Source organism: Montipora foliosa, chromosome 8, assembly GCF_036669935.1.
Source record: "Montipora foliosa isolate CH-2021 chromosome 8, ASM3666993v2, whole genome shotgun sequence".
Taxonomy (NCBI): domain Eukaryota; kingdom Metazoa; phylum Cnidaria; class Anthozoa; order Scleractinia; family Acroporidae; genus Montipora; species Montipora foliosa.
The window spans coordinates 48,284,396-48,300,648 of record NC_090876.1 but is presented as its reverse complement, the minus strand read 5'-3'; the positions used below and the strand labels follow the sequence as shown (position 1 = coordinate 48,300,648).

The 16,253-nt window shown below is 39.0% G+C and overlaps 2 protein-coding genes across 3 annotated transcripts in view; both read right to left on the bottom strand.

Moving 5' to 3' along the window:
* LOC137967668 (extended synaptotagmin-2-like) overlaps window positions 1–9,885 on the bottom strand; it is a 36,648-nt gene extending 26,763 nt beyond the window's left edge. Inside the window, exon 1 of one of the 2 annotated variants that reach the window (XM_068814195.1) lies at window positions 9,689–9,885. In XM_068814195.1, the coding sequence (XP_068670296.1) occupies window positions 9,689–9,730 (42 nt within the window). In that variant the 5' untranslated portion in view covers window positions 9,731–9,885. Of the gene's footprint in view, window positions 1–4,666; window positions 5,224–9,688 lie in introns of those variants that run through there. The other variant, XM_068814194.1, reaches the window with a different exon arrangement.
* Window positions 9,886–11,393: 1,508 nt separating this feature from the next.
* The window catches only part of LOC137967325 (protein disulfide-isomerase A4-like), a 13,640-nt gene continuing 8,780 nt past the window's right edge, over window positions 11,394–16,253 (bottom strand). The window contains exons 7-8 of the mRNA XM_068813844.1: window positions 14,600–14,836; window positions 11,394–12,129 (exon numbers count right to left, since the gene is read on the bottom strand). Coding sequence (XP_068669945.1) covers window positions 11,717–12,129; window positions 14,600–14,836 — 650 coding nt within the window. The 3' untranslated portion in view covers window positions 11,394–11,716. The remainder of the gene's footprint in view (window positions 12,130–14,599; window positions 14,837–16,253) is intronic.

The following is a 16,253-nucleotide window of genomic DNA, read 5'->3' as shown; positions in this document are numbered from 1 at the left end:
GTCAAAGATTTAGAGTCAAGTTTCAGCTAAATAATTTCTTCAAAATTAACATAATAATGTTGTCTTGAGCATAACAAACGCAGTGAACAAAAGACTTAAATGAATGTAAGCAATTCCAGTTGAAATGAGAAAGGATTTGTCCAATTCTAAATGTTAAAGATACATGTACTCACTCGCACAAATAAGAAATAGACACTGGCAATTTTCGTTTACCAAAAGCGGAAAGCTCAAAAGGGCATTTCTGTTTCTTCAAATAAAACCCAATCGTTCAACTGCTTACATGCAGTAACCTCATGTTTGGGTGCAAGCGTCCTCACTCGCATTGTCTGAAAATGCTGGTTGGTAATGATTGTTTTTTATTCTTTATACAAACCTGGCTGATTTAAATGCTGTTGCAAACTTTGTAGTGTTTGGTTTATGAGTTTTTTGTTTTGTTTGTCATGTGAGATATTGTAAATCAAGGACCAATTAAAGATTGAAGATTTGACTCCTGCTTCTGTGATGTTGTGCTTATTCTCTAAAGCCCTTTATCCTTGAACAACGAAACAGGTTAGTTTGAGGTTTACATGTTCGATTTTCTGAGAACTTTTTCGAAACTCAACCACAAAATGCCCGCATATACAACAACTGCTGAACCACAAAACTATTAAGCACTTGAGACCCTGATTTTTTTGTGTATCCAAAATTCCAGAAATGAAATAATTCAGGATTAAGTATACCATGAACATTTAATTAAGAAATAAAGAAATTGCTTTTTATGCCATCAAAAATGGGGGGTCGACTTATACATGGGATCCACAAATACACCGGTAAATACGGTAATAGCTATTCCACTCACCAATCAGTCTTTGACACAAATATGTTTTTTGTGGAAGTCAACTAAACACTATGTCATCAAGGCAGTCTGTCTGAGTGAGTTAGTGAGTGAGTGTAAGATTTGTAGGCCTCCAGCATGTGCATGATTTATGAAACTAATGTACGGTTTTCTCAAATTACAACAATAATAATATTATTGATGTTTGCTTGCAGCCCACTTATCGCCTTTTTCCTTTCTTAATTTTCTTAATGAAAAGAGAATGAAAACTGTTTGAGTACATTATTGTCAAATTAATTTCTTAAATGTCTTAATCAAAATCACTCTTTTCACATCTATGGAGATCATGCAAGCTCACATTCCACAGACACATTCTGCAGGTCAAATAAACAAGAAAAAAGTTCACCAGTCAACCATAATATTTTTACTCTTAAAGACCAGGTCAACTCCTCTGCCTGCACTGAAAAAAAATCAACAGCAATTTCCTTGCAACGGGAAGAAAAACAGTAAAAAACTATTTTTATATTTATCATTGCGATCAATCAGCAAAAAAAATGTAGATTTCATCAGCTTGTTTGCATTGAAATTCCCACAGCACTGTGCTCAAAAATTTTGCCCAGTGATAGAAAAGATGAGCTAAACTGAATTAAACGAAACATTAAAAAATCGCAACTTAGTCTTCACATACATGTATGTCGAAATCTTTTAGTCATTGAGTATAATTGCAGGTTTGGCAACACTACTTTAATTTTGCTGATTGGTAAACATGTAGATTATAAGATCAGCTAGTTTGTGTCTGTTGATTTCACTGATATCCACTTTCTTCTCTTGCAATTTATTCCTGCAATGTTTCGCTTCACGTTTCTTTTAAAAAATTATATCTGTATGAAAAATAAAGAAGTGGAAGCCGCCTGTGTGTTAGGTGAGAGGGAAAACAAAGCTGAAAACCCTTTTTAAATCCTCATGTCATTTAATTAACAGCCGCACCGGAAAATAACTGGGTGAAATACGAAAATAAACAGGTCTGTTGGAAGCGTGCTTGAATTTCAACAAATGAGCCACAAAATCTGCAAGAATTTGTGACGCTGATGAATAATAAAGAAGTTTCTATTTCCAAAATGATGGAATTGCCTGGTGATAAATAACCTCGTCTTAGTGCACTCGACTCCGGATCGAGTGGTCCGGGTTCGGGGCCTGGGAGGGGACATTGTGTTGTGTTCTTGGGCAAGACACTTTACTCTCACAGTGCCTCTCTCCACCCAGGTGTATAAATGGGTACTGGCGTAATGCTGGGGGTAACCCTGCGATGGACTAATATCCCATCCAGGGGGGAGTATAAATACTCCTAGTCGCTTCATGCTACGGAAACCGGAGATAAGCGCCGGCCTGATGGGCCTTCCTAGGCTCGTAACAGAGACTTTAAATAACCTCATCTAGGAGAGTAGATTTTTGACTTGCAGAAAGAATGGTCAACCTCAAGAGTTGGACGATTGTGATCTTTGTGTTGAATTTGCACACTTCTTGTTGACTTTTATAACACTTGAAAGAAAAAAAAACCGATACTAACCCTGCTGGGCAGGACTTAACTTCAGCGAACTTTTGTTGTGGAAACTGTCAGATGTTCAGAATACACACTTTAATTGCTGTGAAAAAGAAATTGAATTTCGTGTCAGGCTCGAAGCCAGTGTTTCTCAATTTCTATTTATTTTCTTCAATCTTTCTGGTTTAGTATTTACATATTATTTATTTCTTTGATCATGAGCGGGGGGTATCCTGAGAATCCTGCAATCTGATTGGTTCCGGGAGCAGGCAGTATTTTCCTATCTCCTGACCACGGTCATGGTAACCAACTACGCTAAGCGCAGAATGAAGAGTGAAGTTGCGAAGTTGCGAAGTTGCTAATTTGTCTTAATTGTTTTTTGCAATAGAGCAGTGTTATTGTTTCCTCCTCAGTTTTAAACAAAAACTGTTTGTGCCATTTGAATGTTGAATTTCACTCTGTTCGCAGACTGACAGATGTCACTTTCTCGCTTAAAACATTGAAATGGCTTCTTCTACATTTCTAAGTTTGTTGACTTTTGAAAGGGAAACTTCACACAGTGTAAAAATATTCGTGATCAATTTGTACATTTGTTGACACGTTGATGAGACTGTGTAAAATAAAAACATTACTTTTCTAGTTTTTCTTAATAGTTTCTCCTACCTTCTAAAAATAGAATTTAGAAATAAATAAAAATGTTATTCATCGGCCTTGGTCGGTCCGTATTGGGAAAAACTGTGCCCTCTGTCTCAAGATCTCGGTGAATAACATACATTTACGTCCTAGGAAACAAAACACAGCTCAGTTGACAGTTAAGGAATAAAGCACTGTGTCAAGTTACTACACTACCACACGTACACAATGTGTACCTTTTTTTTTTAAGTATCCCCTTTGTACTTGTTGTTGATAAATACATCTCTCTGTAAGCCTAATAATTTGGGTAGGTGATCTAGTACAATCATGTCACCATCAAATGTCATGTCTGACATTTGATAATTACATGTGAAAAAAATAAGGCTTACAACACTATCACAACCTGCATGCATTAACTTGCATGTTTATGTTTCACTATTTTTACATATCAAGCCACCTGGTGATTTTCTTATAAATATACAATTTACTACAAAACAATGAGAAGCAATCTTACAGCACACTTTCCAGCCAAAACAAATTTGCAGACATTTGGAAACCATTTACATGGCTCAGTGTATATACGTACATTGCAGTTAAAAAATACTGTGATGACTTCAGATTAGTTGTTTACAATTTTTACCACACAAAGCTCAAGTATCTTCATAAATGAGGGGAACAACGTCTCCTTCATCCACTAATGAATTTTTTAATATCTTCATAGCCAATATTTAAGCTCACAATTAGCAACCCAAATTATGGTTTCCATAATTCATTGCAAACTGGAAGACTGCCCATGTTTAATTTACTCTAATGCTGTGTTTATGGTAGTGAGAGTTTTAAGTGACTGTTTATCAAGGGCTTTACAGCTTATCAGCTCCAGTTTTTTATTCATTTTTGGTGGCTACCACGCAATCCAGCCTGCAGACTCTGCAGATTGGTAATTCCTCAGCTTACTGCTAAAAGTTCTGAGAAAACACGAGTTCGAGTTTGCAATTATTGAGGTTGACTAGCAGTAGAGTTATTTCACAGACTTATGACATTACGGTTAGAGCTAAGTTTTCAAAATCCTGAATTCAAGAGTGTGGAATCCAAAACCCTGAATTCACGATTTTGGAAAAGGACTGTTAAAATCCTGAATTCAGAAATACAGAACTACAAAAAATATCCTAAATATGCATAAAAGCTAACCTTACGCCTAATTAGGCCGAAACAAAGGTTTTTAGGCTTAAGGTTAGCTTTTGTGAATGCTGGCTTTCAAAATCTTGAATTCAGGATTTTGGAAACTTAACTCTATGAAAATAACTCGAAGAATAGCTGTCCCCACAATGATTGTGTTGAATCCATGCCACACCTCATATACTTAACAAAAACCTGATGCATTTATAATTTTAACAAGTTTTACATAAAAGACTTGCAGTTTCCAGCAAAATTTAACTTTCAGGTCGAATGAACTATAGCATGCAAATATGTGTTCCGCCGAAAACACAGATTGTTCCCGAATAATCTACAACGAGCCGTAAAAACAATATAATAATCTCATCAATGAGTTGACTCTTGGGAGCTACCATCCAAAAAAAACATAAAGAGCGGGGCTTCTTATTTTCTGGATAGAAACCAATCTCGCGTTTGATTTGCTGTGAAATCTACAAACTTTTGATTTGAGAGGCAAAATATCTTACCCAAGATGGCAGATCTTCCATGCGGGCCTCGATAACTTCTTGTTCTTTTTCCGTAGCCTCGCGGAAAGCATCTCTCCTTGTCTTTCGTTCGTCCGCATTTAACCGCCATAACACGTAGATAAATAGCCCACAAACGATCCAGACATAACTTAACCCAAGCCATCCCATAAACCAAATTAACAGCGCTGCACCGACCAGCTTCAAATATTTCACAACAAAGTTCAAAATTGCTAGCTCGGTTTTCTTCACCGGTTTCTTCGCTTCATCCTGAACAACAGCCGCAGCTTCTGTTTCAGGAGGTGCTTGCTTTGGGCCGGGATCGTCCGATTTTTGGTTTTCTGTGGGAGAAGCCATGAGGAAAGCCCTCCTCTCTGTACACCAAACAGCTACCTGAACATTAGCTGTAACCAACTCCCCGCATCAGCGAGAATCACAATGCAAATTGAGCTAAGTGATACGTAACAATGGAACAATGGAATACTCTTGGGCTGTCAGGGGACGCCTCGTATTGTCGGAGACTTCAGATGTTTTGAAAAATGTGTAAACAAACCTCTGTGAAAGGTTAACCTTCTTGACCAATAGCATTACTGCATTGCTGCTCTACCTGTCTATACCAGTTCATATTTGCCGTTTATCGATGAGCTGTTGCTTATTTTGTCTCGACTAGTCTTTTTTTCGCAGCAAACCGTAGAAAAATAGTGTACTCTAATAGTATGTTGTTAGGATTTCTTCCAACTTGAAGTTAAGATTGGATAAGATGAACGCTGCAGCGATCAAGGACCCTGAAAATTTCTTGGAAATTATACAGTATTTGTGCACCTGTTCTTTATGTTTTTCAAATACAAATAGTTTTCTGGGTGAATTATAAAAAGTCGGTTTGCATTTTCAGAATAATTTTATAAGCATATTAATAAGTCAAAAAGATAAAAACCCCAAAAGATTGATCTCGCATTTTAATGCCACAGGCTTTCCCAGCACATTCCATTTGCAGCATTTTATATTAGGGTTGAAAAGGGTAAAGCGATTTGCCGCTCTGAAATAAAATGAGTTCAATATCTTTACTGAGTCAGAATCTTTATCTACCTCTCTAAACCAGATGTTTTTGATGAAAATATTAATAATAAAAAAGCTTTGATACTGACACACCAGACTAGTGGTTCCACGCCCTGGTTTCGAATTGCAAGCAAAAACCAAAAAAGTCATGGTTGCCTGTGTCGTATGGAAGTTTCTTTATTAAAAGGTGAAACGTTACCTCTGTTTTCCAGCTCTAAGGGCCCGATTACATGGCGAGTTTCAGCGCAATTTCAGCCGGTGAAATTTTGATGAATTTCAGCCCGGTCGCAAAACGCAAATTTGCGCAAGAGGTTTCTTTCAGAACCCGGACTGAAATTCTCCATGTAATCAGGCCCTAAAGCTACAATCATTGTAGATGTGGATGCCACGTATTGAAGGCGAGCATATATTTTGAATGCCTTACGAAAACGAACAACGGCTTTGTTGAAATGCTAGTTAAACGAGTCATGAGAATATTAAATATTAAAGGTTCTCAAAAGTGTCCCTTTACTTCACTAAAAAGAACCCTTAACGACTTGAAATACGAGTCGACTCGTTCCGTCTTCTTTAATTTGATTCCCGCTGTCTTCCACTCATGCTCCCTCCATCTTACAAATTAAAAGGCCCCGAACCGCGCTAAGCTTTAATGCAACCGCAATCGTATTTACATCGCGTTGGTTGCCGAAATTGCCACATTAATTTAAAAGGGGTGTGTACACGCACTAATTACTGTCTTCCAAATTATTATTTGAACATCTTGGAAGCTGCGCTGATGAAGCGTCGTTTAAATTTCGCCGTATTTTATTATTGTTTCCTTTATGATCAAACCTCTTTTATTCCGGTTGATTTAAAAAACAGATGTTGCTGAAACATAAATTCAGTTGTATCGCGTGAGCTGCTGCCACCTGTGAAAAGGTAGTGTGAGTTGTAGCCGCCGGGGAACTGCACAAACTGAGAGGAAATCAATAAATGAAGTAAAATGAAAAACACATATGTAGAATGTACCCTTTTCAGCGTTTCTAGCTTCCTATATCTTTGGAAAGTTAAAAGCCAAATCAGTACATTTGTAAGTTAACCAATTAACACATTTTGGGGGCAAATTTTCACTTTCGTAGTCCGCCCTCGGGTTAGAGTCGTTTCCAAAATACATCACTCCGCGGGGCTGGAGCATTTCTAATTTCGGATTTTAAAAGCTCATCATGTTTCGCCGGTTGCTTATTTTGAATTTTCCGATTGTCCTTGATATAACAATATAAATAGATTTATAATAATATCGTTTTAAATAGGCCCGCCAACCCACGTCAACAAGTGCAAAAAAAAAAAAAAAACCGCTCACTTCAGGGGGCAGTTGTACTACAGGGCCGAGCGATATCAGTGAGAGATTTAGATTACCTTAGTAGGTTCCTGGTTGAGGAAACACAGATTGGAACGCTTGGTTGAAACCCTCTGGTTGCTCTTTATCTAGCGCCAATTTAAGTGACATTTGGTGCATTTGTATATAGGAATTGCTGAAGAAATATTGTGAAAAGAGTACGTAGACTGTCATTGTTTCACTAACAGTCGTCCTAACAAGTCGTTCGTCGTCCACAACTTTATTTGGAGTAAATCTTCAAAATTGAGAAACCAAATATTTTGAGCAAGGGCCGATACAATTAACGTAGATTTGAAATCTCTTTGATTTCAAATCTACGCTATATCTGCTCTTACTCAAAATATTTAGTTTCTCAAGTTGTAATTACGCCTATAAGATCAAGCCAATTTGATCCATCGTTCATCGACAGGAATATTGTCCACGGTTGCTTGATTGAAAACTCTAAATCTTCAACAATTCATTTGAAAGAATTTTTTGTCATCTACATACAGACTTCATTAGCCTCGCCCCAGAGGGCTTTTCGGGGCCATGCCATGCATGAAACAGATAAGAACAAAACAATAACAAGTCTTTTAAGAAACCTAAGTGGTTGGACTGCAAATGCAGTCGAGTGGTTAGAACGGGTGTTGAACCCCGGAATCTCCAGATCACCACGCAAACGCCATTCAGTACCACTGGACTGCCCTGTTTCCACGAAACTTAACCCTTATCAACTTCTCAGACTCGACTATTAAAAGTTTATAAGCCACGTCCACTAATCACAAGATGTTTGACATCACGTGGATGTGTTTTCACACCCAATGAAAAAGTAGATGAAAATCTTTTAAAAATTTGAACCTCTTGTGATTTTTCTCTGATGTCTCTATATGTTTAGAAAAACAAAACGAAACCATAGTCGGCCACTCGTTCGAAAAACTATACCAAAAAGTCGTGCTTCGTATTACATCAGTACTGATATAGTACTTTATAAATAGTGCTTATAAACTGACCTTATTGTTGGGTTTCAGTGGAGAAACGGAAGGCAGAGGGCATAAGAGTAATAACAAGTATACCAGATTAAAAGATCTGGATTGTTTTCCGGCCATGTCAGATCGTAAGTGAAATTCAAAAGAGCATTGGAAAAGATTATCGCAAATGTAATATAAATTTAAAGATTTAGACAGGCTGCACAAACAGAATTACAGCTGTAATGAAACTGCTATTATTCCCACATGAAACGTAGTTTTGGAAAATGGAAAAGTGACTTAGTCTTTGCTGAAATTAGGAAGCAACCTTCGAAATTTAACAAAATGAAAAGATGGCAAACGAGAGAGTCTTTCTTGGTACGAAATCCTCATTCGTCAAAATTTGATCAAAATGTATTGTTGCTATGAAACGAGCTGGAGAAGATGAAAGGATACCCGCCATCCCAGCTCAATCAATATTATTTTATGAAGCATTATACCTAGTGGATTGTGTATACATTGAAATAAATAGCGATGTTTTTTGTATACAGTTAAACAATAATACGGCTTTGTTAAAATCAAATTTGATTAAACGTTTCAATGTTCGCATCAAAGACAATTGCAAAGGGAGTGAACTTTGATATGTTGGGCCCCTTTGCCGGCGCCAAACCGACGAAAACTCGTTCCCAAGGTCTCTCTTCTTCTCCCCTAGAAATGAGGTTCAGCAAAACGTTATTTCTGATCATTGTTTTACAATCGTTTTATTTAATGTGAGCATTATAGTAACAAGAAATTGAATTGTTTATTCAACTAATCTTGACAAATGAAGATCCCCTCACTCCCTTCATAAAAAGTGAAAAACAATTTTGAGGAAACAATGGTCTTAGAGCGCGCAAACGAAAAATATTTGTTTCCTAGGAAGCAAACCTGAGTCTAAAATACGTGAGACGCTAAAAGTTCCTGCAAATTGCTTTCCGTAACAATGACTATGTCGCCTTTCTTGATAGTTATCACCACCTCGTAACAATCTGTCACGGTTTGGACGTCCCTATCATTTTTAGGGTTACGAGCTTTGTTCGTCGGTGTCCAAGCTACTGCCGTTGTCATAGCTGCTAATGGCTGAAGGTTACGATTAGCATATTTGATCTTTTCATACCTTCCGAATACTATATTGAATTGGTATATCAGTTGCATGATGTCGCCCTTCTCAGTTAAAGAGACAATACAATGGACGCCCTGACTAACTGCTCTCAAGGGTTAATCGTTGATCAAATGGCGCGCAGTTGAATTGGGGAGAAAATTTGAGCCACTATAGAATAATCCTATTTTTTTAAAAGTCGACGGAGCAAAAAGTTGCAGGATTTTTTAACAGCGCAAAAGGCTTGCTAAAAGAGCGCATTCGCCGTGCACTTAGGCATCTGGAAATATCTGTGGGGCAATACAAACCCAAATTTTAGATTTTTCGTAGAGAGGAAAAACTATATGTAATATTCTGATTAAAAACAAAGTTTTAAAAAGGTAAAGGATATATCAGAGCTGAACATAACCAAAAAAGGAGGATATAAGAAAATGTAAAGCGCAAAAAATCTATCTAAAATATTATCCACATGATCACAAAATAAGCCTTTTTAAAAATTCGGTAAAGTGATTTACCATTGGGTCTTTTGTGCGTTCTATCTTCCATTTGAAGGCCATTTTTGTCGACTATTTCAAGCACTTTTCCCGTGTTGAAGGGTCAGCTACTTCCGCCAGCTCGAATCGAGCAAGATACGAATTGCTTTTGTTTTCTATATGCAAAATGCACACACCACTTTTCAGCTGAATCCATATGCAAAATTCATGACAAAGGTAAATTTAACTCTTTGGCGGCGGCCAATGAAAACTGTTACCAAACAATCAGCCATTTAAAAGCAGGTAACTGATTGGAAACAGGTGGAAGCAGCCTGTCTGGGGGTTCGAGATCTGTTGCTTTTAAAAATTCAAAAAAAGAAAAAAAAAACAGTGTTTATCGCTGGCTTAACAACCTTAATTGAACATGATGGGCTTTTTGTGGCATTTTTCTGTCTCATTGCAAATGATTTGTTCTCGGAAGAAAACGCACTTGTGCTAAAAGCCACAAAGATATGGGATTGATAATTTGCACTCCAGTCGCACTGCTTCGCAAGTCCTTGGCAGTCTACAGCCAAAAGGGCGTAGTTTATAAAGAAACTGTGGTGCTGCGTCGGTGGGGAAGTAGTATACAAAATTTGGTTTTATCAAGGGAGTTGATTATGTAAATTGGCCACTGTACAGAGATTCTAAAAGCTGACGTTTCGAGCGTTAGCCCTTCGTCAGAGCGAATCGATTCGCTCTGACGAAGGGCTAACGCTCGAAACGTCAATTTGTAGTCAAGAAATAAGACGTATAGTCGAGACGAAGGCAGGAAGTGAGAGAAATAAAAGTTACAAACTAAAAAAAGGATGCTTGTTGATTTTCCGCGTTTACCAGCACTTGAAAAAGTTGTAAAGTCTGAACACAAGTTACTTTAAACAAAACTCAACGTATTTTGACGTTGCGCTAGCGGGCGTAGCAGTGACGCCGAGAGGGGAATGGGACGGGTAGGGAAACCTTATCGGTGCAGTGCTTCGAGAGCTGGTTGAAATGGCGCGCGAGGGGTTTTCGGTGCATGTTTGTCATTTTTTCCAACATCGCGAAGACGTTGGCGGAAGCGGTCGGTCAATCCCCTCGCTATACAGGCTATGCAATAAGTGTACAAATCGCCTGTTGGATCTCGGATAGTTGTCGAGACCGGAACAAAATAAATAGAAAAATAGGTCCTCTTTGGTGTACGCGTGTCGGGAACAAATGGTACACGAGTCTACTTGACTTGTCATAAAGTGATGAACGCATTGTTTTACGATCCTCGTATTTTCCTACTTCTTTTTCTCTTATTCTTCGACGAAGGCAAAACTTTTATTTATTTAACAGCCCTTCGTAAATATCTGCAATTTCCCTTTGTTTCCCTGCTAGCAGGTCTCTTTTCTTTTGCGTTCACTGAGCTGATGTTGTGTTGAGCATGCGCGGCGGTTACTTAGCGACCGAATCGTCACGTGATACTTCACGTTGTGTGGGGACACGGCGGGCTCAAGGCTCAAGTCACAATCAGCAAACATATCATGGGACATACGGTTTGAACAGTGCCGTCCAATGTTGTGGACGGCGATCGGATCAAAACGAGTTTCGACCGATGGCAGAGGTGTCTTTTGGTCAGCCCAGCGAACGCAAAAAGGAAAGTGCACTCTGCTAGCAGGGAAGCTTTGTATGGATTTACCTCCTGTTTGGGCGATCGAGAAAAAGGGCAAACTCCATTGAGACAAGCTTTTTTACCAATTCGTTTTCTTTTATTTTGTGGTCAACAGGATTTCAGAAGAGTAACAGCAAGAGACTAAAGAAACTACTGACTCTTTTCATGTTTTTTTTTCAGAAAAATTCTTCAGTTTTGGGATGAGCTAGAAATTGCTGCTATAATTTAGAAAGGATCCATATTCTCGTCCCATCCCCAAAGCAACAAGCCAGGCACGCGCGAGAGCAACACACGTGCGGAGTCATGCGCGTTTGAACTTCGTGATCCCCCGACGAAATCAGGTTTCATGATCGGATTTACGAAAGAAACATTCTTCATCTTAGTTACCTAAAATAATCTTAAAGTTCTTCTTTGGGCTGCTTTAGAGAGACTGTTGCTTTTTCCTTAATAAATTTCACTAAATCGTCCAGGTTCCTCTCTCCTTCGTATTTAATCGGGTTCTTCTTGTCATTTGCTGGTGCGAAGAGGATGGTGGGATATCCTTCAGCCTTGTAACCAGATGGTGTATCATTAACTGTAGCATCCATTTTAGCTATAACCAAGTTTGGATCGTCTTTAAATTTCTTTCCTAGTTTCTTGTAAGTTGGTTCAAGCGCTTTGCAGTGTCCGCACCAAGGGGCGTAGAGTTCAATAAGCACGTCCTTCTTGGAATCAAGCACGATATCCTCGAATGTTTTTCCTACCACCACTGTGACGGGCCCGGAGTTTTTCTTCGGTGCCGGTTGAGACTTAACTTGTGCCTTGATGTTACCTGCAAGGACAAGTGGACAAGGCTTTCAGCATTCCTCATTTGTACGGAAAATTATGTCAGTAAGGGTCAACAACCGGAAGTGTGGCAGTTCTCGGTGGCTATAGAGTGTTTTCACGTGACGTCACGAAAGCCATCTTGGTGTACCAAAACAATGGAACGGCGGCCATGTTGGTATACCCAACTAATCCCCCGGGAATTGAGTTCTATTATCATGCAAACGTTTTCTTTTGTTTCGGTGGAAAAACAAGGTTACTGATCACGTGAGTGAAAACACTCTATAACCTGGTATGGAAGTAACTTAGGGTGCGTTTTTTTTGGGAAAATCAGGAAACGGATTCTTGAATCCAAAAAAGGATTTTGCGTTTTTTTGGCGAAATCCAAAAACGGATCACGAATCCAAAATATCCACACGAGAGAAGGATACTTCGGATTAAATCTAAATCCGGATTTTTGAGATTCATCACTTCAGCGCTTTTTTGGGAAAGGATTTGAAAAAAGTATTTCTGATTAGCGGTTTTCCATGCAAAAATGATACACAACAGCCACCCTACGTGACAGTTTAGCCCAAATGTTTTTCTGGCGCCATTTTTACCGTACGGTCGAAGACATGAATAGGTCGAAAATAGTTAGGTTTCATGCAAATTTCACACCAGAAATGACACTAAAAGTTTCTCGACAGCTAAAAAAGCATGTTTTTCGTCATTTCTTTTTATCGATCGCTAAGGTTCTTTTTTTTCTGGTGGCATTTTCATTTAAGAATTTCTCCAAAACAAACTTAACCACTAATTTTTGTTTGTTTTAAAATTTGCACGCAACGGGTTGCAAGCCAATTACATGGTACCCTATTGGAACTGCTACACCCCCCTAAAAGAAAACCAGTCCTAGAAACTTTCTGGAGAAGCTGAAATGAAACATGGCAACCTCACCAAAACACCCTCCATCACTCACCAACAGCTTATAAGGTTACGTGAAAGGAGAAATCTAGAGGCAACTAAGTATATTCTTGGTTTAAAAAAGGGTCGACTGAAAGGCCGTTTACACGACAGAAAAATTGGGTACGGACCTCACATTTTTGCCCGCGTGTAAGCTTTGCGGATCATGTCTTTTGGCATGGGTACGGACCCGTGTTTTTTCGATTTTGGGGCCATAGACGTTCTCTTTAAATCCTCGAATTCAGTTATTCCTAAATGTTGTCTTAGAGGCGACTGGAGAGATGTAAAAAGCATGCACTGAAGACCCGTGCCGTACGTGCGTTACAAGGACAGCATTTTCACGTGCCTTTAAAAGAAGTGCTCGCTCCAGCCACCCAAAAATAAGGACCACGGTTATCTACGAAACGAAACATATTGCAAGCACGAATTCTTATCTAGTTTCATTATGCCGGAAAACCCCTCAGTGGACGCAACAAAATGTTTCTGAATCAGGTTAAAAATTGGGCGTCGAAAAAAATGTTTACCCTATGGTCATTTTATGAATGAAACGAGGCTGGTATGATCTAATGCTAATACAGACCTATTTTTTTATCATGCAAAGAGGATCGTTGAAATGCTTACAACTGGTCTGTCTTCGGTAGTGGTATTTTACAGAATGCAGAATACTAAACGCCGAAGAAGAAAAGTTCAGTTGACTTGTTTTGGTGGATGATATGCGATGTTAACCAGCTGTAATATGGCCTATTTATTCGGCCACATGGTACAATGTTTTCCCTTGTAGCAAGACCTTAATAAAGTGATAATTACTATTGTTGTATCTCTCAGATAGAGCGGTTTTCACTTGAGTGTCGAAAGTAATTAGCGAATTGTTTTGGTTTTGCACTACTTCACTCAGTGATTGGTTCAAAGTCCTCGCGCCATTTTTTTTTAACCAATCAGAAGTGAGACCAAAACCAATCGTGGCATGCGGCGTGCACATTTTCCCGCGATTTGTGTCGGCTACGTGTAATTACTTCGAGTTTTGATTGGTTTACTGGATTGTCTCCGCCCTTTTTGATTGGCTAAAGTAATTACTTTGGTTTTGGTTTTACGACACTCGATTGAAACTCGCTCTAGTACGCGCGATGTGATTCGCTAAATTAGCGGGCCCTATTCTACAGTACGCCCCGCTGTACGTCACGCTTAATTTGAAATTTCGATTAAACATTCTCTAGCAAGTTTTTCATGTCATTTCTGTTACATAAACTTGTCAAACTATTGAAATCTTGCAGACAACTATTTCAAACGGCCAATATTACGTTTTTCGGATTTTGACAAGCTTTGGAAGCTTCCGCTTGACTTCAACTAGTTTCCTTTCCCGCGCGGCCGATTACCACAGAGATAACATAAACATCTTAACCTCGTGTTCTCGGTCCGCACTGTAAAATTATGGATCCTCGTTTTTTCCCGTTGCTCTGTCCGTAATTTTACAGTACGGACCTTGAACTCGGTTTGTAAGAGGTATTTATTAGTGCGAAAAAGCGTTTGTATGTTTGTACCTTCTTTGAAGTTCTCCACAAACTCTCGAAAACTGTCCTCGCTGAATTCCTCTTCAGGGTCCATTCTGTATCTTTTTTCATTCTCGTCAAAGCATCCTACGTTTATCTCCTCTCCCGAATCGTCAAGTGCAAGAGCTTTGAGCTCCTCTGGAAAGTTCTGTTCATTAGCGATGGCAAATGTTACATCACGGTGATCCTTAGCCACTTCCAAGACTTTCTGACGCCAAAACTGGGTGGCTGAAAAGAGAGAGATGTTTCGTTATCCTAAGCTGAGGTTCCCACTGCGACCAGGAGTCGGTAGCTCGAAGCCTGTTTAGCGCTAACCGTTAGTTAAGAGGTATCAAAACCTAGAGGTTTTCATGGTATTTACACTGGTGAGCGCTAACTAAGGTGGGCCAGGTTGACAATCTGGGGCCGGTTGCTCGAAGCCTGGTTAGCGCTAACCCGCGTTGGTTAAAAGGTATCAAAACCAGTACGTTTCTATGGTATATAACGTTGGTTAGCGCTAACCATGATTCGAGCAACCCAGGTCTGAGGTTTGGTTTAGAGAATTCTGAATGCAGCTTAAGACAGTTACATTTCAAAGACCTGGCCCCAGTTGTTCAAACGATGGATAGTGCTATCCGCCGGATAAATCACTACCCACTGGATAACTCAATCGGTTTTGCTAGTGTTTATCCGCTGGATAGTGATTTATCCGGTGGATATAGCGCTATCCATCGTTTGAACAACTGGGGCCTAAAGTTTTGACGTTCCTGTTCAGTGTCTTCATCAGGGTTGCTTCTTTGTCATTAGAACCTCAAATTTAGTAAAAACACTTTCAAAGGGAAGTTAGACTTCCTCGTCATCTAGGGACGCAAATCTTCCCTGTTGAAGACAGCGAAGTAATAAAACAACTGTAAAAACCTGAAACCATGCACAAACATTTGGTGAAGGCCGCGTACTATCATTACTTTTTAATCAAATCCAACATTGATTTTTACTACAAGCACATGACTTTGAAGCGTGTAACTTGCAACTCTTTTCCTTGGAACAAAGCTGGTGATTTTAGGACACCAATTATATGTCCAAATATGGACAAAAATAAGATCGAAGCTGCACACGCGGGAAAATGCACGAGCTACCTTAAATCCAAATAAGGAATTATTTTTAAACTCAAAAAACCCCAGCTCTGAACCAGAGTTTAAGGACGGTGCCCTACTATTGTTATTGCGCATACGTTCTGCGCTTCTCGAGATACTCGGATTTCCTATGGGTGATGCTTATTAATTCAGGGATATTTTTGCGCGGCTCAAAACTATGTGGAAAAAGTAGAACTTAGCATATGCTCTTAGTATCCAAAAAGAAAACTGGGGGTAACCACGCATTTTTCAGAGATAATTAAGCTTCAATTTGGAAAAGAACGCCATAAATTGCTTTGTATTTTAAACCTTTTTATAAATATTGTTGATTAATTATCTTCGAAAAATGCGTGGTTACTCTCAATTTTCTTTTCGGATTTCGATAACACTTGTTAAGATCTGCTTTTCCCGCATATTCAATAAACCGCGCAAAAATACCTTTGAATTAGTAGGCACCGTCCTTAAACGCTTCAAGGTCACGAGCTTCCGTTTTTACATAATTGTGCAAAAGATTGATTTTACAAAATGATCAC